Here is a 27,204-nt window from a genome sequence, read left to right on the forward strand (position 1 = left end):
ACTTGGCCTTTTCTTTTTGTATGTACTTGCGTATTGTTAAATGTGTAAAAATACTTTCTATTTTTGCCAAATATCTTTAAAAGTAAAAAATACTTAAAAATTAAATTATTTTAAAATAAACTAATTCAAACACCCTTTAAACATCAATTAATAGAAATAATATGATAAATTTACTATACAAATAATTACTTTTTTAATAATTATGTAAGATTAAAATATGATAAATAAATTCAAAGTGAAAGAATAAAATACATCACTAATTATTTTTTTTAAATCTTATTATATTTTTATTCTAACAATTTTTTTTTTACAATATAATTCTTCTACCCCAACCCAACATACATACGTATACGCACACCAACCCAACTCACCCATTTTCACCCGACCTGTTTTCATTATCATCGTCTCCACCTCGTTAAAACCACTTACACTCAAATCTTTCAAATGCTAATGCCTTTCGGTTCAACATTTTATCTTATTAGCTATTATTTTGCCTTTACAGACTATTAGGTTACCAGCATTTACGTTATTGACGTTATTATATTTGGATCGTCTCTTTATAGCAGTTGAATTGAACCTGCTTTTCAGTTCAATTCATGATTTTGGCTGTTGAGAAGTTGTCGTTTTCGACAATCACAAAAAAATGGATGTGGCTGAGGCGTTTTTTTACTCAGATGATTCCACCGGCTACGCTTACAAAGAAACGAGGTTCCGTCCGTTACCGAGGATGGTGGACCTCACTCCTCCGTTTAATCGCTCATATGTACAAATGGAATTTGTTAGAAACAGTGCAAATGGAGTTTGTTAGAAATAGTGCAAATGGAGTTTGTTACAAATAGTGAGTATGAACAGAAGCTCAACACACCCATTTCTCACTCTCTGTGTTTGTTAACCTCGTTTTTGTCACCCATTCGTTGAAAGCTCAATGAAGAACACATCGAAAAACTCGTCGGAGAATGCAGTGGCCGGAGGTGGGTACCCAATGCAGGTACCCCATTACCATCTCCAACAGCCGGAGGAGCAGCAATCGGCGGTGAATGCTGCGGGGGCAGCGGCGGCGGGGTACCCAATGCAGGTACCCTATCACCATATCCTTCAGCGGCAGCAGCAACGGGAACAGCAGTCGGCGGCGGCGGCGGCGGCGGCGGCGGTGAATGCAGCGGCGGCGGCGGCAGCTGGGTACCCACTGCAAGTACCCTACTACCAACTCCAGCAACAGCAGCAACAACTGGAACAACAATCGGTGGGGAGTGTAGAGGTGGCGGCGGAATCTGGGTACCCACTGCAGGTAGGGTGTTCATGGGTCCGTTACTGTTCGAAACCAAACCTAGTTTTTTAAATTTCTAAAACCAAACCAAACAAAAAACTAACCGTTGGTTTGGTTCTCGTTGGTTTAGTTCGGTTCGGTTTGTTTTTTTCGGTTTATTACTTTAGCTAATGATAAAAGTTGAAATTTCTTTTAAAAAAATCCAATCTAACATATAAGATGTCAACCGAGTGTTGTATTTCAACCTTGAAACTAAGATATCAACTCGGTGTTATACTTCGATAAAGCCATGGAATAACTACATTTAACAGAATGATATGATAAACCCAAAAAAGTGAACAAATAAACTTATTGCTCAATAAGGTTCAAAAAGAAAATTAAAACTAGTAATTGTCTATAGTTTAATTAATGTCAGCTGTAAATTTCAACATACAACAAGATATTATTTTCACAATTAGTATCATTTGTCATTCAAAGTGCTAAATTCACTTAGAATCTCATAAGTACTATCAATTGGGTGAAGACATATGACTGGATGTGTTACGACTACAGTTAAATCATGATTAAAATATAAATTGTAACAAATATTTATATTGTATTTATGAATAATTTATATATATATATATATATATATATATCGGTTTGGTTTGGTTATTTTGTCGATTATTTTAGAGTAAAACCAAACCAAACCAAATTAGTATCGATTTTTTAAAATTCAAAACCAAACCAAACCTAACCAAATATCGGATTTCACTCCTAACTGCAGGTACCCTACTACCAGCTCCTTCAGCAGCAGCAGCAGCAGCAACAGGAGCAGGAACAGCCGTTGGCAGAGAATGCAGCTGCTGCTGCGGCGGTGGCAGCGGCAACTGGGTACCCACTGCAGGTACCCTACTACCAGCTCCTTCAGCAGCAACAACAAGAACAGCGGTTGGAAGAGAATGCAGCTGCGGCTGGGTATCCAATGGTGGTACCCTACTACCATGTCCTGCAGCAGCAGCAGGAACAACAACTAGGGGAGAATTCAGTGGCGGCGGCCGCTGCCGCTGGGTACCCACTGCAGGTTCCCTACAACCAACTCCTTCAGCAGCATCATCATCATCAAAAAGAACAGGAACAGCAACAGAAGTTGGAAGCATTTTGGGCGTGTCAGCTCAAGGAAATTAACGAGACGAACAATTTCAAGAACAACAAACTTCCGCTTGCTCGTGTCAAGAGGTTGATGAAAGATAACGAGGATGTTTGCAAGGTCTCCGGGGAAGCACCAATGTTGATGGTGAAAGCATGTGAAATGTTCATACAGGAACTTACTCTCCACTCGTGGCTTAACACGGAGGAGAATAAACGACGGATGGTGCAGAAGAAGGATGTCGCCAAGGCGATTGAGCGGACTGAGCTTTTTGATTTCCTTGTTGACATTGTTCATAAGGATGAGATCAGGGAAGAGGGTGCTGGTTTTGGGCCCAGCATGCTTGGCTCCACATCAAGTGATGTTCAGAACGCCCATCCACCCATGGGGCAGACTGCTCCATCTGAGGTGATGATTAGAGGGACTGCGTCAAGTGGTATTCAGAACTTCAATCCACCCATGGGGCAGACTGCTCCATCTGAGGTGATGATTAGAAGTACTGCTAAGCCTAGGGTTTACCCATCTGTCTATGCCCAGCCTCAGGCGTGGCAGGTTGCTGAGGATAAGACCATTGCTAGTGGAGAGAGCAGTGCACAGGGTAATGTCGATGATTAAAGGTATCCTTGCAATAAAATTGGTCAAATTGCTTTATTCCATTTTCGTTAAATGTGGTAACTTTCTTCTTTTTTCCTGAGTAGTTAAACTAGTTTTGTTATTAAAATTACAAAGTTTGTTCTTTTTTTAGTTTCATTCAATCAGATGGTAGCTACAAATATCTTCGCTTTTTATATGTTTGTCTTCTTGCATTTACGGCAACAACAACATGCCTCGGGATGGTAGGAAGGGGGTAGAGGGGCGGTTTTTGATAGACCGTCCGCTCAAAAGGAATGTTATCTAAGCAGGACTTGCATTTATGGCATTCTTAACTAAACTCGAGTGAAGTACTTGTATAACTAAGGGGTAGCGGGGTGGTTTTTGATAGACCATCTTCTCAAAAGGAATGTTATCTAAGCAAGACTTGCATTTATGGCAATCTTAACTAAACTCGAGTAAAGTACTTGTATAATTTTGTGCATCACTTATAAAAAGACGAACCTTTTCTGCAGCTCACATTGATGTATGGAGATAGGAGTTGAATGTACAGTCGAGAGTCTACACTTTTATCAGTCACTTCTTCTATATTTTGCATTAGTGGAGAAAATGATTTGGCATATCTGGATTTTGTGGGTATGCAAATTTAGACAACAGATCGATGTACTTTCGCACATTTGTTTGATACTCTGTACTATAAAGAAGTTAATGATGGATTCTCTTACTAGGAAATTACAAGCTTTTTCCACTACTGGTGTTGATGCCAAGATAAAGCCAAAACATAAGTTTCAATTTTCTTACCAATGCAATGATTATACATGCATGCTTGGGATGTGTCATCCGTAGCCATTACCTAGTATCATAAGAAATAACTGATAAGTGATATCTGATGTCTTTATCGATGTTGCGAAGTACAGAAAGTGTTTCCAACTCTTATAGTTTTTTATGTATTCCACATGCTTGTTCAACAAGTAATTATTGGTCATACTAATGTCTATTGAACACGTGGTCGGTAGGTAAAGTGGGATTAAATTTGTTACCAACCCCGTCGACTTAATGTATGTTGTATTGGATAGTAAATCCAGAGCAAGTCCGAACAACTAGGATAGTTGGATTTGGTTAGTTGTAACCATTTATTTTCTCCTTTTTTGTCGTTTGCGTGAATGCCAAGATAGAGAAACCAGGACAGCTATGGTACCAGAGATTTGACACTTTGCATGAGCAGTTAACGCGTCAATGGCTTTCTCTTCATGTTAGAAGACTAGAGGTACATCTATATGTTTCCTGCAATCGTGTCAGTAAGGGTTTTCCACTTTGGATTCTCAATGAAGCTAGAGTAACAAAAACATTCACCATCTTATGATGCGGTTTTAGGGTGTGAGTGGAAGTAGTTGTGGGATTCCCAAAAGCAACCTCTCTAACCCGCAAAGGTAGGATAAGTCTGCATACATCCTATCTCTGATGACCCTACTTGTAGGATTGCACTGGGTTTGTTGTTGTTGTTGAGTGGATGTTATATTTGACTTTCAGAGAACAAACCATCTTGCCTAAATTATATGCTACTATGGTGATGAAAACTTTGAAGTGACTTTCTTTTCGGTGATTAAGTTCTCATCATACCTAAGATGTTACTTCAACAGCTTAATTTCGCTCAACAAAAAGGTTTAGGCAGTGACATGTAACTCATGTTTCATCCTGTCATCTATTTTTTGATTCATTCGATTGTCAGGTCCAAAAACCCTAGATAAGCAAATAAAAAATTATAGACCAATTTTAGATTTGAGCTATATGTGTTCGGATGTTCCAAACTTAGTTTTCTTTCTTTGTTTTAATTGAAAACTTAACTAGGGTTACTTCAACCACTTGCTCAACTGACATTATATATAGTTAATGGATGATCAACGTTTATATTTATCTTGTTTTCATTTGGAAAATGATTTAGGGTTACTTCAGTGTCTTCCAGAAGATAAATATAATATTAATCAGTTTGATTCTCATAGTCGGGTAGATTCAACAACAACAACAACAACAAACCCAGTGTGTTCCCACAAAGTGGGGTCTGAGGAGGGTAAGATGTACGTAGTCCATACCGCTACCTCCGAAGAAGTAGAGAGGTTGATGGTCGGGTAGATTAAATTCTTTAAATCCAACTTTATTTTTTTCCTCTTTGATCCCTCTTCTTTTTAGGGCTAGTCTATTTGAATGAAGAGGAAGGGGAAGAAAATAAAAGGAAATTGAAGAGGATGGATTATTTCTAGTACTTATCTCCATCACGGTTGTAGAGGATGGAGAACTATGTTAATCTAGTAGGTACCCGTCGAATGTTGGCTCTGACACAATCATGCTTAGTAATGTTAATGTAGGAATAGGATGTTGAGTTGCAAATGCCAAAAATCAGGTGTGAGCAGCATAAACGTGAATGCAGTTTAGGTTGCCAAATATCTCAGCAACCATCACATTTGGAGTTCAAATGTGATTCTTAGCCATATTCTGATGTGTGTCATGTGCATGCTTGATCTAATTGCTCTGTAAATTCATGTATGTCATTTTATTATTTGATAGAGAAAATGCATTGGGAGATCTGATACTGATTGCGTATAGTCTTGTTAGCTAGTTCATGGTGACTTTGCACTGTCCTTGTGCTTTCTTTTCTTAGATGCTGAACTTATCCTTGCGACAGCCTCTATCCATTGCCCTATTTATTCAACCCCTATTCATTAATATGCTTGTATTCATGTTATTTCACTCATTTGTGGCATGTCGTGGTACTTACATGACATGATTGCTATCGTTAAATATGTAGTCTCGAAAAAAGAAACTTACTCCACAGTTATCTGTTTATGGGTTGTAGTTTCTTGATATTGTTGCACTTGCAATGGAAAGCGGCTAATTTATCTATTTAGTATTTGTTTACAGGAGTTTCTTCATATGGTTCTGTTTGAGATGCAAAACTGATTTCTCATTCATATGGATCAATTAGTAATTCTTTGTACTACTTTTCTAATAGATCTTGCTGCAGTGGAAGATCATGTTTGCTGCTGATCAAATGCTTGATGCCACAACGATAGCTCTTAGTTACTCATGCTACAGGTCCTCTCGAATGTGAATGCAGCTTAATTCTACTGTCCATGGTACTGGCTTAACTGTAATAACTTGAATCCTTTAGTCGTTTCGTTTGTATAAACTTGTGTAGTTTATCAGAATGCTTATGGTGTTCTGGTTGTGTTATGGTAAACTTACCTTACTTCTCGCATAACAATTGTGGATTGTTACTCTAATCAGTTCTCTTTCTGACCTTGAGTGTTTTGACTATGGGATGATTAGTGTGCCTAGTGATCAATGATGTAGATGCGGAATTTGGTGACTAGGGTAATTATGATTCTGTTACTTCCATCATTTATGCAATTTCAACATAACTAAATCCGGACAAATTTTTTTGGTAAGCTTGGATGGCACAGTTAGTCTAATTAGCTAGATTAAATCACATTGGCATGGATAAGTCATTGAATCATAAACGCGGGTGCACTCTAATACATCAATGAGTTTCTTCGTTGTTACAACTGTGATATGCTCTGAAAGAGGGGAGATATTGGTTTATGACCTGTTGTTTGACCCATCTTGACCTAACCATTTTTGGCGGGTTTGGCTCTTGACCCAATAATTGCTTTGACCCGTTTTGATGCGCCCGAATTTGACCCAACCCGCCCATTTTCCACCCTTACAGTCATATGCAATTCTTGGTCATATGTCACGATCTCTATTTTGTCGTACATTAATATTTTTTGAAGGAATGGAGAACATATTTGTTCCTTCTCTTCCTTACAAGCTTTATCTGCTTTTGTCATTTCTTGGTGAATGTAAAAGAGATGTCAGCTTTAGCATTAAGCAGTGTAAGAGGTTTTGCACAAGACAATATTTTGTTAGTCAAGTGATTACATAGACCGAAAAGGATCAGATAAAGACATCAAGCGGTAACTCATAGTTTTGAGTCCAATTTTTATTTTTAGGAAGGTATCTGAGTGAAAAAGTCATTTTCAGTCTGATACACAGCGATGTTCCTTCCAGCTTTTAGGTCAACCAGATGACACAAATCAGAGTTCAATTTGTTTTCTGCAAAATTGAAGTCTTAGACCTTTAATATTAGTGCAGAAGCACTGAGTAATACAAGTCTCTGTTCAGCAGTATCAACAGCATGACTAAATCTTATCAGTCAATAAAACTTTACACCAGATTCTTAGTCATCAACTCAGTGCTAACTTCATTGTCACTATGTCGGTTGGAAAGGTTAAGGTAAATGTAAAATACGAACTTCATTCTTGAAAAAGGAGGAAAAGGACAACCGTCATAAATAATATTTCCAATTTGATATTCAAAATATAGAAAAGGAAGTTAGTATTTGCACCTTCACCAAAAAACCAAGAACCAAAATCTTCAACTCTAAATTTTTTTCCTTATTTAGTTGCGTTCTTTTAGTAAGAAAGTCAAAGTTAAGTAAATCTGTAATAAATTCCTATCCATTCAAGGAAGGCAGAAATTCAAAAAACATTCCAGGATGTGATTTAGAAGACGGAAGAAAATTTAGCAAGGAATATTATACTTAATGTATATATCGCAACTCCGCAATAGCAAAACATGGCTAAATCATAGATGAGACATTAAAACTTTATACTAGATTCTTAATCATCAACTTAGTGCTAACTTCATTGTCACTATTTTAGTTGAAAAAGTTGAAGTAAATAAAAATTAAGGAATTCGTTCTTGAAAAAGGAGGAAAAAGAAAAACGCCATAAATGGTATTTTCAATTTTATATTCAAAAAATAGAGAAGGAAGTTAGTAGATGGTGATCTGAATATTAGTATTTGCACCTTCACCGAAAAATAAAGAATAAAAAAAAAAAATTCTTTCCATACTTCGTTTGTTTCGAAGGGGAGCCTTGGAGTAACTAGTAAAGTTGCTGCCATGTGATCAGAAGGTCACGCGTTCAAGCTTTGGAAACAGCCTCTGGCAGAAATGCAAGGTAAGGTTGCATACGATATACCCTTGTGGTGGGGCCCTTCCCTGGACACTGCGCATAGCGGTAGCTTGAGTGCACTGGGCTGCCCTTTTAACTTACTTGCGTTCATTTAATAAGAAAATCAAAGTTAACTAAATCTGAAATAAATTTGGTGACTAGGGTAATTATGATTTTGTTTCTTCCATCATTTGTGCAATTTCAACAACAACAACAACAACAAACCCAGTGTATTCCCACTTAGTGGGGTCTGGGGGGTAAGATGTACGCAGTCCATACCTCTACCTCTGATGAAGTAGAAAGGCTGTTTCCATCATTTGTGCAATTTCAACATAACTAAATCAGGCCAAATTTTTTTGGTAAGCTTAGATGGCACAATTAGTCTAATTAGTTAGATTAAATCACATTGGCATGGACAAGTCATTGAATCATAGACGCGGGTACACTCTAATACATATTACCAGTTCCCCAAATGCAAAACGTCAATGAGTTTCTTCTAACAACAGTGATATGTTCTGAAAGAGGGGAGATATTGGTTTATGACCTGTTGTTTGACCCATCTTGACCCAACCATTTTTGGCGGGGACCCAATAATTGCTTTGACCCATTTTGATGCGCCCGAATTTGACCCAACCCTCCCATTTTCCACCTTTACAGTCATATGCAATTCTTGGTCATATGTCATGATCTCTATTTTGTCGTACATTAATATTTTTTGAAGGAATGGAGAACATATTTGTTCCTTCTCTTCCTTACAAGCTTTATCTGCTTTTGTCCTTTCTTGGTGAATGTAAAGAGATCTCAGCTTTAGCATTAAGCAGTGTAAGAGGTTTTGCATAAGACAATATTTTGTTAGTCAAGTGATTACATAGACCGGAAAGGATCAGATAAAGACAACAAGTGGTAACTCATAGTTTTGAGTCCAACTTTTATTTTTAGGACGGTATCTGAGTGAAAAAGTCATTTTCAGTCTGATATACAGCGATGTTCCTTAGTGCTAAATCATGGCTAAATCATAGATGAGACATTAAAACTTTATACTAGATTCTGAATCATCAACTTAGTGCTAACTTCATTGTCACTATGTTAGTTGAAAAAGATAAAATAAATGAAAATTAAGGAATTCGTTCTTGAAAAAGGAGGAAAAGGAAAAATGCCATAAATGGTATTTTCAATTTTATATTCAAAAAATAGAGAAGGAAGTTAGTAGATGGTGATCTGAATATTAATATTTGCATCCTCACCGAAAAATAAAGAATCAAAATCTTCAACACTAAATTTTTTTCCATACTTGCGTTCGTTTAGTAAGAAAATCAAAGTTATCTAAATCTGAAATAAATTTTAGATATTATGCTGCAAGTCACATATGAATTGCTATCTATTCAAGGAAGTATAATTAGTATTTGCACCTTCACCGGAAGACCATGAATCAAAATCTTCAACGCTAAATTTTTTTCCTTATTTACTTGTGTTCTTTTAGTCCTAAAGTCAAAGTTAACTAAATCTGAAATAGATTTTAGATATTATGAAGTCAATATGAATTCCTATCTATTCAAGGAAGTTTAATTGTAGTCAGAAATTCAAAACTCTTTTCTCAGGATGTTGATTTAAAAGACCGAAGAAAAATAGCAAGGAATGTGAAGATATAGGAGGTTTCCCCAAAGACTATTTTTTCGGTCACACAACTGGAAAGGTTCAGATAAAGACAATTAAGTTGTAAGAGATAGTTTACAACTGATATATCTCAGTCATTAAAACTTTAAACCAGATTCTTAATCATGAACTTAGTGCCAACTATATTGTCAGTTTGTGGCTGAAAAAGTTAAGGTAAATGAAAACCAAGAACTTCATTCTTGAAAAAGGTGTAAAAAGGAAACACTTCATAAATAAATTTTTTTGCCTTATTTACTTGCTTTCTCTTACTCCCTCTGCTTCATTTTGTTAGTCTAATTTTGACTAGACACGGAGTTTAGGAAAGTAAAACACTTTCGAATCTTGTGGTTTTAAATTGTTCAAACGAATCTTGTGGTCTTAAATTGTTCAAGCTAAAGATTTCCAAAAAAGGAAAGATATTCTTTTTAAACGGAATAAAAAGGAAAGTAAGGCAATCAAATTGAAACGTAGGGAGTATTTTTTTTTTTTTTTTAAATTAAAGGCATAGGGCCCCATAGGCCTTTTTATTAACCAAAAAGAAAGACGTACAAACTGAACCCAAAACCAGGTCAAGGCCCCAAACCCAACCTGGAAACAGGTAAAAATAACAAAAAGCAAAAAGAAAACAAAAAAGGAAAGCTAACAACATTCCGAAAGCTCAAAAGGAGGACAGTACACTATTTCTTCATCTTCATCTCTATCAACTCATTAATCTCAGTACTAATGATGATGAAGCAATGAAAGAGAATCTCCAGAATCTGATACGAAAAGAAGACGTAGGGAGTAGTAAGAAAGGCAAAGTTAACTAAATTTGAAATAGATCTTAGATATTACGATGAAGTCAAAATGTGAATTCCTATCTATTTGAGGAATTATAATATAGTCAGGAATTCAATTAGCAAGGAACAAACAATTAATTTATAAACTCCAAAATATCTTTTTTAAAATTTATCTTCTCCAAATAATAAAAAGTTGGAAAGTTGAATTATGGTTTAAAATTAATCATGGTAAAGGTTTAACCCATACTTCCCCTCTCCCCGCAGCTATAAAAGGTCAAAATAAATAGGGCCGGGCCAAACCTGAAAAGATTACTTTTCATTCAGGAAAAGAAAGCCTTTTCTCCTATTTTTTCTCTTTTTTTAATGAACTGTTTTACCTGCCAAAATTGCAGATTCCTCTAGGGTTGTCGAAATTCTGAATTGATCAATACTCTATATAGCTAGAAGTGGAAATTGTTTTGGGTGGAAATTCAGCAGCAACTCTCTCTATGCTGTTCACCATTGCTTCCTTTTGCAGGTAAACTATTTTTAATCAAATGCTTCTGCTTTGTTTTCATGCATGGCTTCATTCGGATTGCTGAAACTGTTTTCTGCATTTGTTCTATTGAAGAAGATGATTTCTGCATTGGTTTATATGTACATGTTATATATATATAACCCTTCCTTTTTATTTTTAATTTGTGTTGCTAGATCACTTTTTAGTTAGAGTTATTTCATTATCTTGCTTAATTCACTTCTGCTATGTTGAATCAAGGCTTTAAAATCTTTATATAGTTACTTTTCATAATACATCTTTAAACTCTATTTATTGATTGATATTTTCGTTTTTTGAAGCTTTGATTGTAAGGTTCTGTTCTAGATTTTGTGGTGAATGTTTTTTCAAAGAAGAAAAAAGTTCCGTTTGAAGTGTCTATCTCAAATTTGTAACTTCTATAAAAGGAAGTAAATTTTCAGAATTATAATTGGCACCTTTTACTTATTGGATTAGAATGGTTTAAGAATGAAGATTTAAGATGTCTCTTGAAGCTGTCAAATTTTACTTTAGTTTCGTAGAAAATAATTAATATAGAGAATTCACATAGCCCACCCTAAAAAGTTTGGCTTGAGGATCTTTTTAGATCTGAAAAATAGATTACATGAGTAATATGTAAAATTAACTTATTTGTACAAATGGTACTTCATGCATGAAATGAGCATGAAGAGATGCATCTGTGGTTTCATGGCATATTCAGTTACTATTTATGTGCTTAGAGAAACTTGAATGACGGTGAGAATTGCTTTTGGTGCCACTGTAATTTAGGTCTTCAAAAGTTTGGTAATGCAGTTTGTCGGTTTCCCATGATTGTTTGACCAGTTCTCTATAGATTTCGTCACATAATTGGAGAAAAAGTTCAGAAATGAAGATGCATTTCTGCCACTGTAGTATGCAGCCCTATGCCATTACTCGGTGAGAATTGCTTTTCATGCCACTGTATCATGCAGCCCTATGCCACTACAGCTACGCAAGCTGCACACTCCAGTGAGACAGCTTTGAACATTCTATTCGGTCAACTATCTAAGCAAAATGCAAAATAAACAATTTCAGGTATTGAATCATACTTCTTGCAAGATGTATTTTGGTGCTCCCTTCTGTTTGCTTCTAGAATAGAATAGTTATCTCTTCTGTCTGCGTGCTGTCGAATTTTACTTTGGTTTCGTAGAAAATAATTAATACAGAGAATTCATATAGCCCACCCTAAAAAGTTTGGCTTGAGGATCTTTTTAGATCTGAAAAATAGATCACACGAGTAATATGTAAAATTAACTTATTTGTACAAATGGTACTTCATGCATGAAATGAGCATGAAGAGATGCATCCGTGGTTTCATGGCATATTCAGTTACTATTTATGTGCTTAGAGAAACTTGAATGACGGTGAGAATTGCTTTTGGTGCCACTGTAATTTAGGTCTTCAAAAGTTTGGTAATTCAGTTTGTCGGTTTCCCATGATTGTTTGACCAGTTCCTTATAGATTTCGGCACATAATTGGAGAAAAAGTTCAGAAATGAAGATGCATTTCTGCCACTGTAGTATGCAGCCCTATGCCATTACTCGGTGAGAATTGCTTTTCGTGCCACTGTATCATGCAGCCCTATGCCACCACAGCTACGCAAGCTGCACGCTCCAGTGAGACAGCTTTGAACATTCTATTCGGTCAACTATCTAAGCAAAATGCAAAATAAACAATTTCAGGTATTGAATCATACTTCTTGCAAGATGTATTTTGGTGCTTTCTTCTGTCTGCTTCTAGAATAGAATAGTTATCTCTTCCCCCCCCCTCCTTCTCCTCCTCCTCTCTGTCTTGCTTTTCATGTCTGAATCTGATCAATTTTCTTGTGGTTAGATAGAATTCCTCTTGCAGTCATTACTAAGCCTTGCTTTCTCTGCTTGCAGTCGCTGGAACTTATATGTTAAGATGGTTTACTTTTTTGCTTTTGATGCCACAAGAGTATGAGCTGCTGTTATTTTGTCAAGATGCTTATATTCTTTGATTCCAGGTACAAAGTTGTCGCGCCTACTCGGTACGGTTGATGCAAGACACCTTACTGCTGTAGAGTTCTATTTTTGTAGTCCTAATTCTGAGGAATTTGTTTGGACCTTCTCCTCTTATTTAGGCTCTATTGGATAGTCATTATCCTTTTCCAAGTCTATCATGGCTGATATAGATCTTGTGCAAATTCTTTATATACCTGCCATACAATCAATAAAGACGATAACTATTTTCCCATCTTCTGATTTTGCCTCTTTATGGTATCGGAGCACTTCTAAGTACTCCCATGAGTTGATCCTTTTTTTTTCCTTCTTACTCGTCCAAATGGCCCCTAATACTTCTGTGGCCAATGCCGATGGAGTCGATAACGCCGATACTGTTGTGCAGTTTAATCCTGTTACCCAACTGCCCATAAAATTAACCGGCAGTCACAATTTCTCGCTGTGGAAAGCTCAAGTTTCAATGCTTATTCATGGTCACAATCTTTATGGGCATCTCGATGGCTCCATCCCTGCTCCTATTCGCACCATCTCTCAAAACAATCAAGATGCTGATAATCCTGAGTTTCTTCCTTGGTATAACCAAGATCAGTTAATTCAAAATGCTATCTTAGCTTCCGATTATCCTACACTTACGCCAATTTTGCTATTGCAGTCCCCGCCAAACTTGCCTGGGATGCTTTGCATATTGCATATGTAAACAAATCTGAAACAGGAATTTTAGCCTGTTAGACTGATTGGCACGCCTTACTAAAGACTCTCGTCAAGTCACGTATTACCTTCATCAAGTTCGTTCACTTTGTGATGAACTTGCAACTATTGGTGCACTGGTATCAAAACCAGAACTCACTGTTAAAATTCTCATGCACTTGGATCTGAATTTCGAGAACTCTCTGCTGCCATTCGTGCACGGGATTCTCCTATATCCTGTGAAGAGCTTTACGAAAAGCTTCTAGATTATGAGCTTTTCTTACAACATAAGGAAGCCAAGAAGCCTCTATCAACTCCTATTACGGCTGCTTTAGCACAAAAGACAAGCTCAACTCCTTCTTACTCTAGCAATCGTCCAGGTGAGAACACTCCTGCCAACAATCAACAATGGTGAGCTTAACACCCACGTAGAAACAACCACCAGCAGCCCTCTGACAAACACCTTCGCTGCCAACTTTGTGATCACATTAAGGGTGTGTATCGGTCGGTTCGATTCTACATATTATCGGTTCGGTTTATCGATTTTTGATTTTTAAATATGCTAAACCAATAAGATATTTTTTATCGGTTTTTCAGTCTTTAACGGTTCGATTTTCGATTTAACCAATAAGAAAATACTGATAAAATAGAAATAGTCGTAACTAACATTGAAAAAAATCGATTATTAGTTGCAATTAAAAATCCTACATGATGTGTTTTAATTTACAAGAATCTTCAAGTTTGAACTAAGTGTTGTTAGGAGAAATTAAGAGTTTGTATAATTGAAATAATAAGTTTGTTGATTTGTAGAAATTAAAGAGAAATTAAGAGAAATATATAATAAGTCATATATATGTGTGTGTGCGTGTATGTATGTATGTATAGTCTTATTGGTTATCGATTTACCCAATAGCCCAATAAGAAAAAATCGAACCGAACAATAATCCAATAATTTTTTTATAGCCCAATAATATTTTTATCGGTTTGGTTTATCGATCGGTTCGGTTTTTGCACACCCCTAGATCACATTAGTCATTCGTCTACCGTTTGCAGATCGTAGTCACATGACCTTCTGCAAGTCCAGGCAAACTTTGCTGCTTGTTTTTCTCCTCAATAAACCCCTTCGATCATGGATGGTGGAGCCACTCATCATACTACATCTGATGCTCAAAGTCTAGCCACTATACATGACTATCACGGCACTGAAGGGATAACTATGGGCAATGGTAACACCATTCCAATATCTCATACCAGTAACGCTAACATAAATGCATCAAATTATCATTTCAAACTTCTCAATACCTTATGTTCCCCTATCATAAAAAATTATTTTTGTTTCTAAGTATTGCATTGATAATCATTTCCTGAATTGACCTTTTCTCTTCCCATTATATTTTGAAAGATCTGAGTATGGGGGCGTCTCTAGTTCGTGGGCAGGATAAAGATGAGTTATATGGTGAGTTATATGAGTGGCCACCGGGTTGTGCACATCGTTCTCTTCAATGCAATGTTTTAAATACTATCTTGAGTAATTTTTCCCTTCCTATTGTAGATCCTAAAGCTTGTTCCATTTGTAGTTCTTGTTATTCAAATAAAACACAAGGTTGACTTTCTCAGAAAATTCATTGCAAAGTAATAAGCCCGTGTAAATCCTTTATAACGATTTATGGGTTAATCTTTGATTTTGTCAATTGATAAAAAAAAAGATATTATGTTTTATTTGTTGCTCAATTCTCAAAATACATGTGGTTGTTCACTTTAAAATAAAAAAAATGAAATACTGGAAGTTTATCAAGCTTTGCATCCATTGCTTGAACGAAGGTTCAACACGAAAATTCAATTCTTTTACACTGATGGTGGTGGCGAATTTCAAAGTTTACTGTCCTATCTTAAAACACATGACACAGAACACTTAGTGTCACCCCCTTGTATTCCACATCGAGTTGCTCTAGTCAAAAGACGACACCTGCATGTTATTGAAACTGCTAAAACCTTGCTGCACCAAGCGCCTTTACCCTTACATTTTTGGAGTTTTGCCTGTCAACAAGTTGTTTCTCTTACAAACAGGCTAACTACACCTAATCTTCAGCATAAGAGCCCCTTTCAAATTTTGTTTCAAACTATCCCTAAGTATGACTCCATTAAAGTATTTGGTTGTTTGTGTTATGGCTCAAGTTATATGCCAAAAAAAGAAGTAGAGCCCCATTCTATACTATGTGTTTATTTAGAATTTTTGAATAAACAGTACTGCCATCAATGTTTTGATCCTTGAACTCCCAAATATATTTATCTCGCGACGTCTTATTTTTGGGAAATCAGTTCCCATTCGAAAATGTTTTTTCCGCTTTTATCTTGACTTTTAATTTGTTGTGGTCTATCTACTTCCTTGTATTGGTGTCTATTGTTTGTTGTTCTTGGTATTTGGCCTGTTTTTTGAGTTATTTTTTGCTTTTGTTGGAGTGGTGGCTTTCGTGGTGGATGGTAGGCGAGGGTCATGTCCTGGGAGGCTGGGGTTAGGGTCGGGGTCTGGTGTTGGGTTAGTTGTGGGGTATGGGGTGCGGGGTAAGCATGATACGAGAGTTGATAGGTTGGGGTTTGGGTCCTGGAATATATGGATCCTTTAGGGTAAGTCCATAGAGTTCGCAAAGATTCTTAAGAAGAGGAGAATTAATATCGCGTGTGTCCAAGAGACCAAGTGGGTAGGCTCTAAGGCTAGGGATGTGGACGGGTACAAGTTGTAGTACTCAGGTAGTGAGAGACGTCGGAATGGAGTAGGTATCTTAGTACACGAAGAGCTTAGGGGGCAGGTAGTGGAGGTTTAGAGGGTTAGTGATAGGTTTCTGACTATTAAGTTGGTCATTGAAGGGTTTACTCTGAACGTTTGTAGGGCTTATGCGCCTTAGGTAGGCTTGGACGAGGAGAAGAAGAGATTTTGGGAGGTTTTGGACGAGGTGGTGAGTGGCATTCCTAGCTCTGAGAAGATTTTCGTAGCAGGGGATTTCAATGGGCACATCGTGTCATTGCCGAGAGGTTATGACGATGTGCATGGAGGCTTTGGTTTCGGGGATAGGAATGAAGAAGGGGTTGCTCTTTTGGATTTTGCGAGGACCTTTGGATTGGTGGTAGTGAAGTTGAATTTCTCGAAGAAGGAGGACCACAACCAAGACTCAGATTGACTTTTTGCTGCTTAAGAAGGGGGATAGAGCATTGTGTAAGGATTGTAAGGTCATTCCTGGTGAGAATCTTGCGACCTAGCATAGGTTTCTGGTGATGGACGTGGATATCAAGAAGGGCAAGAAGAGGAGAGGTGGAGATGGTCGACCAAGAATTAGGTGGGTGGCTTGACTCCAGCTAGTACTTTGGAGATGGGGGAGAGGTTGGCAGCGATGGGGGTGCGGGAGTGTAGGGGAGACATTGATAGTATGTGGGATAGGGCTGCCAGTTTTACTAAGGAGATAGCTAGAGAGACGTTGGGTGTCTTGAGGGGACGACCTGGCCATCATCGAGGGGACTGGTGGTGGAACGAAAAGGTTAAAAAGAAGGTGGAGGCTAAGAAGGTGACGTATGCTAAGTTGACTGAGAGTAAGGATGAAGAGGAGAAACGGACGAACAGGGAGGAATACAGGTTAGCTAGGAAGGAAGCTAAGTTAGCGGTTACGACAGCTAAGACAACAACTTTTGAGAACTTGTATGCGGGTTTAGAGGAGAGAGACGGGAAGAAAAGGTTGTATAGGTTTGCTAAGGCTAGGGAGCGGAAGGCTCGTGTCCTTGACCAAGTGAAGTGCATTATGGGGAAGATGGCGAAGTACTGGTGGAGGACGTTCACATTAAGAGAAAATGGCAATTGTATTTCCATAGGCTCTTTAATGATGATGGGGACAAAGACATTGTGTTAGAGGAGTTTGAAAACTCTGAGGGGTGTCATGATTTTGGTTATTATAGATGTATAAGGGTGGATGAGGTCTTTGAGGCTACTCGGAGGATGCGTAAGGGTAGGGCGTGGGGCCTGATGAGATCTTGGTGGATTTTTGGATATATTCAGACGGGGCAGGTTTGAGGTGGTTGACCTAATTGTTTAATGGCATTTTCAGGACTGTGAAGATGTTCGAGGCTTGGAGATGGAGTACGATGATCCCTTTATACAAGAACAAGGGTGACATTCAGAGTTGCAACAACTACATGGGCATTGAGTTGTTGAGTCACACTACGAAGATTTGGGAGAGAGTGGTTGAGCGGAGGTTGAGGAGGAGCATGTCTTTTTCGGAGTATCAGTACAAATTTATGCCCGGTCGCTCGACGATTGAGGCAATTCACCTTGTGTGGAGACAAGTGGAGATGTATGGGGAGGAAAGAGGGACTTATATATGGTGTTCATCGACCTGGAGAAGGCATACGACAAAGTCCCTAGGGAGGTACTTTGGAGATGCTTAGATGCTAGAGGGTGCCGGTGGCGTAGGTGCCGTGGTGTACGCTATTTGCGGATGGTATAGTTTTGATTAGTGAGACGAGGAGGTGTTAATGATAAATTGGAGGTTTGGAGACAAACCTTGGAGTCAAAAGGGTCAGATTGCGCAGGACCAAGACGGAGTACTTGGAATGTAAGTTCAGCGACGTGACAAGGGAGGACGAGGTGGTAGTGAAGTTGGATTCGTAGGTTGTTTGTATGAAGTATAGTTTTAAGTATCTTGGGTCTATGATTCAGGGAAATGAAAAGATTGATGAGAATGTCACGCATCGTATTGGGGTAGGGAGGATGAAATAGAGGCTAGCCTCAGGAGTTTTGTGTGATAAGAAAGTGCCTCCCAAGCTTAAAAGCAAATTTATAGAGTGGCAGTCCGTCCGGTCATGTTGTATGGAGCAGAGTGTTGGCCAGTTAAGAACTCTCACATTCAAAAGTTGAAAGTGGCGGAAATGAGAATATTGCTTTGGATGTGTGAGCTTATTAGGGAAGACAGGGTTAAGAATGGGATTAATCGGGCGAAGGTGGGAGTGGCCTCGGTAGAGAACAAGATGCGGGAAGTGGGGTTGAGATGGTTTGGGCATGTGATGAGGAGGGGAACGGATGCCTCGGTTCGGAGGTGCGAGAGGTTAACTTTGGATTGGTAGAGGTAAGCTGAAGAAATATCGGAGAGAGGTGATTAGACAGGACATGAAGCAGTTACAGCTTACTGAGGACATGGCTCTAGATAGGAAAGTATGGAGAACTCGAATCAGGTTAGTAGGTTAGTGTGTGTGGGTGAGTTGTAGCCAGTAGTTAGGTTCGGTTTGGGGTAGCCAGCTAGTAGTTGTAAGCCTTTGCACATAAGAGGGAGTCTCTAGTTAGGTGGGTTGGGGGAGGTGGGTACTTGCGGGGTGTTAGTGTATCATATTACTTTGTGGGTGCCTTTTTCTGTTATTTCATCTTGTTTCATGGTTTATTACGACCTTATATACCGTCTCTGTGTCTTTAGCCGGGTCTATCGGAAACAACCTCTCTACTTCTTCGGAGGTAGTGGTATTGACTGCGTACATTCTACCTCTCAGACCCCACTAGGTGGGACTTACTGGTATGTTGTTGAAAAATACACAAAATAAAAATGTATCTTGGGAAATTTTTTCAACTGAACAACCACGGGTTAATACTCAAAGTTCAAATGATTCTTATGAGTTTCCTACTCAGATTGTGCAGCAGCCTGTGGACACGCCTGCATTCACTCGTCTCCTCTGCCTCAACAGGTACTACTGGGTTAGGTAATTCAGTTTCTTCCTCGTCTGATACTTCTTCTCTTTCTCCAACATCATCCCTGCCCCTTCCCTTCACCATCCAAAATTTAGTTTCCTGCCACAGTTCACTTCAACCGAATGGTTCAGCCTCATCAGTTCATCCATCTCCCCTTTTAAACGCTTAACCACAATCCACAATAATCACTTACTAGCACCGAAATAAGCCCACTGGACCTTTGTGCTAGAACCCTATGGTACAACCCTCTTCCGCATCACTTGCCCCACCTCTCATGGCCACACAACCTTTCCTTGTTGCCTCTAACTCTGCTGCGACGCCCAATCATCACTATTTTCCCAAGTTGGGTGTTGTTGACACCACCAGTTTGCGGGGGCGTTATAACGGGTAACTTTTGTATTCCTATCAAAAAATTCATTAGGTAAAAGACTGATGAGATGGGATTTTCAACCCCAGGGGGTATCATGCAGAATCAATCCCCAAAAAAAGAACTTTACAATTTGCCTATGAAGTTAACTAGACTTTCTACTTCCCCCACCATATTTTGTTTATACCAAAAATACAACAAACTCAGACTTTACATCTTGATCTTCTGAATGCTTCTAGCTTGCTCATCATGGGATCTTTCATTCCTTTCCATTCAAAGTGACCACTCAATGCATGCTGGAATACATTTCCACCGGTCCTCTTTTGATTTTCTTCTTCTACCTCGTCCTTCCCATTGTTTGAGCATGTCTGAAGTAGTTTTGGGCACTACCCAGTTAAACCCAAGAATACATATAAGAACATATCCCATCGATTTATAACTGTTTTGCAATGTAGGAATAAGTGGTTGTTAATCTCTGCCTCTTTTTCACACATACTACACCTTGAGCAAATTTATGTACCTCTCCTGTGTAACACTTCATGGGTTAAACATGCTTTTCTGATCACCAACCATGTGAAGCATGACACCTTATGAGGGCCTTTGATCTTTCAGATTAGTTTCCATGGCCACTCCATTCCCATTATTTGGTTATAGTTCATATTCCAGTAACACGATTTCACAGTCGAAATTCCTTAGTTGTGCAACTTACATATTGGACAATCTGGTTCCTCTGAGACACCTGGGAATATATTCAACACCTGCAAGAGCCCTGCAACTCTACTAATCTCCCAGTCATTTAGAGCCCTCCTAAAATTCAGGCTTCAACCTTGAGGGCTCCACATCTTTGCCAGCATCTATTGCAAGCTAGAATGTATAGATCTGGGAATAAAGTTTTCAGGTTCCTGTCTCCTATCCAGTTTACATTCCAGAAACTAGTTTTTACCCCATCTCAATCTTGAATGACAAATTGGAATTAAAAGGAGGCCTTAGTCTTCTGATAGTCTTTCAAACAGAGCACCCAAAAGTTCCAGCTTCTTTATCAGTGCACCAATTATTTTGGAGACATACTTCTGGGAGATGAATCCTCTCCATAAAAACAAGTCGTCATTATAGAACCTCTAAAGCTACTTCTTCAACAAACTCACATTCTGCATGCTCAGCGTCTTTACCCCAATACCATCCTGGGCTTTGTTGAGAGTCACCTCATCCCATTTTACTAATTTGTACCCAAGCTTCTCTTTATCTCCCTACCATAAGAAGACTCTCCTAAGTTGTTGATTTTCTTCTCTATGCTTCTTGGAATTGGGAAAAGACTCATCATGTAAGTGGGGAGATCATCCATTACTGATTTAATGAGTGTTAATCTGCCTCCTAAAGACAGCTATTGGCTTTTCCATCTTGTCAGCTTTCTCTCACTTCTTTCCATCACTTCATTCCATACTTCCACTTCTTTATTCTTAGCACCAAGAGGCATAACAAGATGTTTAGTTGGAAGGGATGCTACTTGGCACCCTAAATTGACATCAACTATCTCCATATTGGTAATTTGGTTGACTGGGTATAAACTACTGTTATGCCAATTGACATGGAGTCTTGAAATTCCCTAAAAAATAGATGAGTGTCCGATCTGAATTATTGACTTATTTCAGCTTCACAAAATACCGAGGAATCATCTGCATATTATTTCCACTACTGACATTTGCAGGAAAACCATTTATCCATCTATTCTCACTTGCTTTTCTGATCATGGACCTCCATTGCTAAGATAAATAGGAAAGGTGACGTGGGATCACCTTGCCTCAACCACTATGTAATTGAAAGAAACATTCTGGACTGCCACTTATAATAAGCGAAAATTTCACAGTAGGTATACAGAATTTGATCAATTGATCCACTTACAATTGTTGATTTTTAAAAGGAACAATTTAAAAGTTTCGTCTCGTGGTCTAGCGTCGGATATCATTTAAAGATGGCAGTGGGGAGTACTTACAGGGACAATTCCTGTTGTCTTTCATTGACCTGGCTGTGGTTCTGAGCTTAACATTTTTCTTTTCCTTCCATGTCTTGTTTATTATGTCTTCCTTCTTGTGGGTTGTGATGTAATTTTTCCTCATCATGGTGGGATATAGGTTACCCATTTGCAATTGGATCAATTGGTTTAGAGGAATTGTTCGGGTACTCTAGCATGAGTGCAGGTGTTGAATAAGTTATTAATGTTTTCTCTGGTGAGAGGTTTAGTCGTGTGATTATTTCTCTTCTGCTTAATAATTGTAGATATGGTTAGTGAAAGTATGGAATTTAGCCTGCTTGATCACATCTAGAGTTCTTTTTGTGGTTTGTCATGGAGGAGATTTGTGATTATTTCTGTTCTGCTTGATAGTTACAGATATGATTGGTCAAGTTATGAAATTTGGCGCGGTTTGATCGCATTTGAATTTCGTTTTTGGGGTCTGTCAGGTACATTTAGTTAATATGTTCTCTGATTTGGGAAAGTCATGTTTTCTGGAAATTAAGCAATGTCTTGGGGCATTGGTTTGGACATACTGCTTTATCTACCAATTCTACTATTAATTTTACGGTTATTGTCTCCTGCTGGGCTTCTCACCCAGGTACTCTCTCCTATGGTTTTTTTTTATCCAAGTGTGGTCTGAGTTGTTATGAATGCATGGGTAGAAGCGTCCTGGCTTTCGAATGCAGTTGCTCTTTTCTTATTTATTTGGTGCAAACTTCTTGCTATAATGGAACCTTTCAGTAAGTTCAGTTGTTCAATATATATTGAGGTGTTACAGATGCATTCTGAAAATTCAAGCAATGTACTAGAGCATTGGTTGGAATAAAAAATAAAAAAATGTACCATTGGTTGGAATATATATTGACATGGTGCTTCATATCTCTCTTTTTTTTTTTTTTTTTAAAAATAATGTACCATTGTTAGTATTGAATTTAAAATTGATCTTTTCTGTGGGGTCTTTTCCTTGGTGTGATTTGAGTTGTTTTGGATGTTATGGGTAAATTTAACGAGTACTCTATTGTACTAATTGAATGTGTACAAACACTAGAATAGTTTGATGCATATAAGTTTTAATCAAAGATTTTTCTATTGTTTGGTTGCAAAATAACTTGGTGAACAAAACGTGGTAAATGAAAAAGACAAATCAATTATACTAACTTTGCTCTCTTCGTTAAGATAAAATAGATACAAAATAATACAAAATCTGACTTGCAAACCCAATTGTTAAAATTATTTTATAGAACTATATATTACATGACTTGGCATACACGTGCAATGCATGTGCCAAAAAACTATAATCTTAAATAACGTGTACATGAATATATTTTATTCTAATTATTTACTCCAATATAATTCTTCTCCACAACCCAACATGTATATCCAGCCCAACTCACCTATTTTCATCGTGACCCGCTTTTCAGCCATCTTTTCCACCTAAAAACTTTCATTAAAACCTTCAAACTTTCTGAATGCTAATGATAATGCGTTTCAGATCGATGTTTTTATCTTCTTAGCTGTATTTTTGTCTTCAGAGACTATTCTGTCCTAAAGTCACTTTCATCGTCTTCCCTACCCAAAATATAGCTTAGCATCGACTAGAGCTTGCACATTCTGGAGAACTGGATTTTTGTTGTGAAGACATCCACTAATCTCCAGCGAAGTAACATTATTGTCAGCTCTTTATCATCATCGTCATCGTCGTCGCTATCTTCATGTTCTTGTTGCAAGTATCCCCCGATAACCAACTTCTTCACACTTTCAGAATTAATATAAAAACCAGGAAACGCCGAAACACATACAAAACTTGAGAGATTCCAAACCAGGACATCCAGAACAGATCGCATCAACGACTTCTAAGCTCAATTTAACAAACCAAAGAGCTAAAACCCTAAGAGCAGGCCAATTAATCCCCTCCTTTGGTACAAGATTACAATTGTACAACTTCAGTTTACGTAAACACACGTTGGAATACATAAGTTGTGGTAAGCTATAACCCTCTTCGAAACCTCGTGTCCTCATCAGATTCAAATCCACTACCTCAACAGACTTAATCATCACAAAAATCATCCATCTGTTAACATGGTCAACAAATCGGTTGCTAAAGAGACTCAACCGAAAATTCATTCTATTTACTAGGCTTAGGAGAGAATCAATGTATCATCAATGGATTTTATAAATTCAGTTACTTCGCGATTTGATTCAGGAGAGTGGGTGAAAGATAAGTTGTGTGCTGAAGTCCACAAAAGGCGCCACCTTTTAGACAAAACTCCAGTTTGTATAACATCTTTCATCTGGCAAGATGAGAGGATGTGAAGGATGAGAGGGTCTGGTAAGGCGCTGAGACGATCTGGTTTGTTATCCGTTTTATGGCGTTTATCAGTACCGTAGCATTGATATGAACGAGGAGAATCATAAGCAACTTCCACATTTTCACATTCAGAAGATTCAAAAAAAATGAGACATGATGAAGGAAACAGGAGCACAGGGTTTAACAAGTAGAGCGGCATTTCCAAGATTATCAACATTATATATAGTGGATACAACCTCCATTTTTGCAACTTCACTCACTTTTTTAAGGATGACTATAAATTCATTAAGGATAAAATAGATATTTTAAAATAAAATTATTACTGAATATAAAAATGTAAGATAAAACAGATACGAAATAATATCAATCTGACTTGTAAAGCCAATTGTTAAAATTAAATATAACATGACTGGCATACACGTGCAATGCACGTGCCAAAAAGCTAGTACTCTTAAATAACATATGCATGGATATATTTTATTCTTATTAAAATCAAAATTTTCTCCAATATGATTCTTCTACACAATTCAACATGTTATCTAGCCCAAATCACCTATTTTCATCCCGACCCGTTTTACTGCTATCTTCTCCATCAAAATTATTGTCCTTCATCCAAAGCATAATGGAGAACAAATCTCAACAATCGGTGGAGAATGCAGAGAATGCGGCGGCGACAGCTGGGTACCCAATGCAGATACCTTACTACCATCTTTAGATACAGGAACAACATTTGGCAGAGAATGCAGCGACACCGACTGGATACCCGATGTAGGTACCCTATTGCCAACTCCTTCAGCAACAACAACATTATATATAGTGGATACACCCTCTATTTTTGGCAATTTCACTCACTTTTTTAAGGATGACTATAAATTCATTAAGGATAAAATAAATATTTTAAGTAAAATTATTACTGAATATAAAAATGTAAGATAAAACAGATACGAAATAACACCAATCTGACTTGTAAACCCAATTGTTAAAATTAAATATTACATGACTTGGTGAACAAAACATGGTAAATGAAAAAGACAAATCAATTATACTAACTTTGCTCTCTTCGTTAAGATAAAATAGATATAAAATAATACAAAATCTGACTTGCAAACCCAATTGTTAAAATTATTTTACAGAACTATATATTACATGACTTGGCATACACGTGCAATGCACGTGCCAAAAAACTATAATCCTAAATAATATATACATAAATATGTTTTATTCTTATTAAAATCAAAATTATCTCCAATATGATTCTTCTATACAACTCAACATGTATCTAGCCCAAATCACTTATTTTCATCCCGACCTGCTTTTCGGCCATCTTCTCCATAGAAATTATCATTTTTCGTCGAAAGCATAATGGAGAACAAATCGCAACAATGGAATGAGAATGCAGCGGCAACAGCTTGATACCCAATGTGGGTACCCTACTACCATCTTCAACAGCAGCAACAGGAACAATCGGTGGAAAATGCAGCGGCGGCGACTGGATACTCGATGTAGGTACCTTACTTCCAACTCCTTCTGCAGCAGCAGAAGGAATGGGTACAGGAAGAACGACGACAGTTGGAGGCGTTTTAGACCTTCCAGCTCAAGGAGTAAGGATAGTGACTATTTAACTAAGGGGGGTCGTTTGGTGGAGTTTATAAGAATAATGTTGAATATGGTGTATAAGTAATGCATGCATTAGTAAAGCTGGTATTAGTTATATTGGCATTATTTCCTATTCGTTGTTTGGTTTTGTTGTATTAGAAATTATATGTCTTGTAAAGTTTTTATAGTAGTATTTTTATAAAAATATCTTCTACACTCTAGTTTTGTAAAACAAAATGTAAGATAAAACAAATATGAAATATACCAATCTTGTCAATCCAATTTTTAAAATTAAATATTACATGACTGGCATACACGTGCGATGCACGTACCGAAAAACTATACTTTTAAATAACATATACATGAATATATTTTATTTTAATTTAAATCAAAATTTTCTCCAATCACCTATTTTCATTCCGACCCGTTTTTCGGCCATCTTCTCCTTAGAAATTATCGTCCTTCACCTAAAGCATAATGGTGAACAAATCGCAAAAATGGGCGGAGAATGCAGCGGCGACAGTTGAGTACCCAATACAGGTACCCTACTTCTACCTTCAACCGCAGCAATAGGAACAACAATTGGCGGAGAATGCAACGGAGATCGGATACGCGATATAGGCACCTTACTACCAACTCCTTCAACAGCGACAAAAGGAACAGGAAGAACAACGATAGTTGGAGGCGTTTTGGGCCTTCCAGCTCAAGGCGGTTAAGGATAGTGACTATTTAATTATGGGATCGTTTGGTAGAGTGAATAAGAATAATGTTCAATATGGTGTATTAGTAATGCATGCATTAATAAAGTTGGTATGAGTTATATTGGCATTATTTCCTGTACGTTGTTTGGTTTGATGTATTAGAAATAATATGTCTTGTATAGTTTGTATAGTATTTGTCTGCAAAAGTACCTTCTATACTCTTGTTTTGTAAAACAAAATGTAAGATCACTTGCCTAACAGCTGCCAAAAGCGGAAGCTTCAATGTTGACGGGCTTATTGTCTCTTTTCTTATCTTAAAAAAGGGAAAATAAGAGAGGGATCACTCCTCGGGCAGTCGCTAACCGTTGCGCCTTCCCTTCTGCTTACACCATTTCTTTGTGAATGCTCCGCTTTGCTCTTTGTCGCGCTACTTCCGCTAGCAACCGGCTTCGGATTCTCGGTAGCTGCTTAGTCTCATCCGAGAGTTTAATCTCCTTACTCCTTACTGCTTTTTTCAAAGAAAAAAAGAAGGGGGTCGATTTAGGCTCCTTCCCTTCCACTGCGTGCAATCAGCTACTTGCCACCTTCCCTTATTCTCCCTCCTTTCCCTTCCTTGCAAAGGTCTTGGAGCCGTCTTAGGAAATGACTTAACTTAAAAGACAGATGCCGCCGCTGCGAGGCGAGGGAGCAACTTGTCTGGTCTTACGGTGCACTCATTCCCGTTACGAGAATGAAATGACGCCCCAGCTTGACTCGAGACCAAGACTCCTTACAACTCGCACCAATAGCGGCACTGAGCGGCCGGAGATTGATTGAAAAGGCAGGCCCAGCCGACCCTCTCCCCCCCTAACC

At 37.9% G+C, this 27,204-nt stretch overlaps 1 protein-coding gene and 1 pseudogene across 2 annotated transcripts; one reads left to right on the forward strand and one right to left on the reverse strand.

Moving 5' to 3' along the window:
* The first annotated feature begins 347 nt into the window (after positions 1 to 347).
* LOC107862724 (polyglutamine-repeat protein pqn-41-like) lies at positions 348 to 27,204 on the forward strand. Of its 2 annotated transcripts, none has more exons than XM_047409630.1 (6): positions 348 to 1,288; positions 2,034 to 3,013; positions 5,995 to 6,118; positions 10,824 to 10,948; positions 11,732 to 12,016; positions 12,433 to 27,204. In XM_047409630.1, the coding sequence occupies exons 1-2, from the start codon at positions 926 to 928 to the stop codon at positions 3,009 to 3,011; spliced, it is 1,341 nt and encodes a 446-aa protein (XP_047265586.1). In that variant the 5' UTR covers positions 348 to 925; the 3' UTR covers positions 3,012 to 3,013; positions 5,995 to 6,118; positions 10,824 to 10,948; positions 11,732 to 12,016; positions 12,433 to 27,204. The 2 variants fall into 2 exon arrangements, with proteins under 2 accessions (XP_047265586.1, XP_047265585.1); XM_047409629.1 differs by having other exon boundaries at positions 11,786 to 12,016.
* On the reverse strand, positions 23,317 to 24,254 carry LOC107862726 (annotated as a pseudogene).

Source organism: Capsicum annuum, chromosome 3 (genome assembly GCF_002878395.1).
Source record: "Capsicum annuum cultivar UCD-10X-F1 chromosome 3, UCD10Xv1.1, whole genome shotgun sequence".
Taxonomy (NCBI): Eukaryota; Viridiplantae; Streptophyta; class Magnoliopsida; order Solanales; family Solanaceae; genus Capsicum; species Capsicum annuum.

Bases quoted from the DNA above. Each gene is read 5' to 3' on its own strand.
- LOC107862724 (XM_047409630.1), top strand. From the start codon at position 926: ATGAAGAACACATCGAAAAACTCGTCGGAGAATGCAGTGGCCGGAGGT. The intron at 1,289-2,033 runs GTAGGGTGTTCA...TCCTAACTGCAG, and splicing joins AATCTGGGTACCCACTGCAG to GTACCCTACTACCAGCTCCT.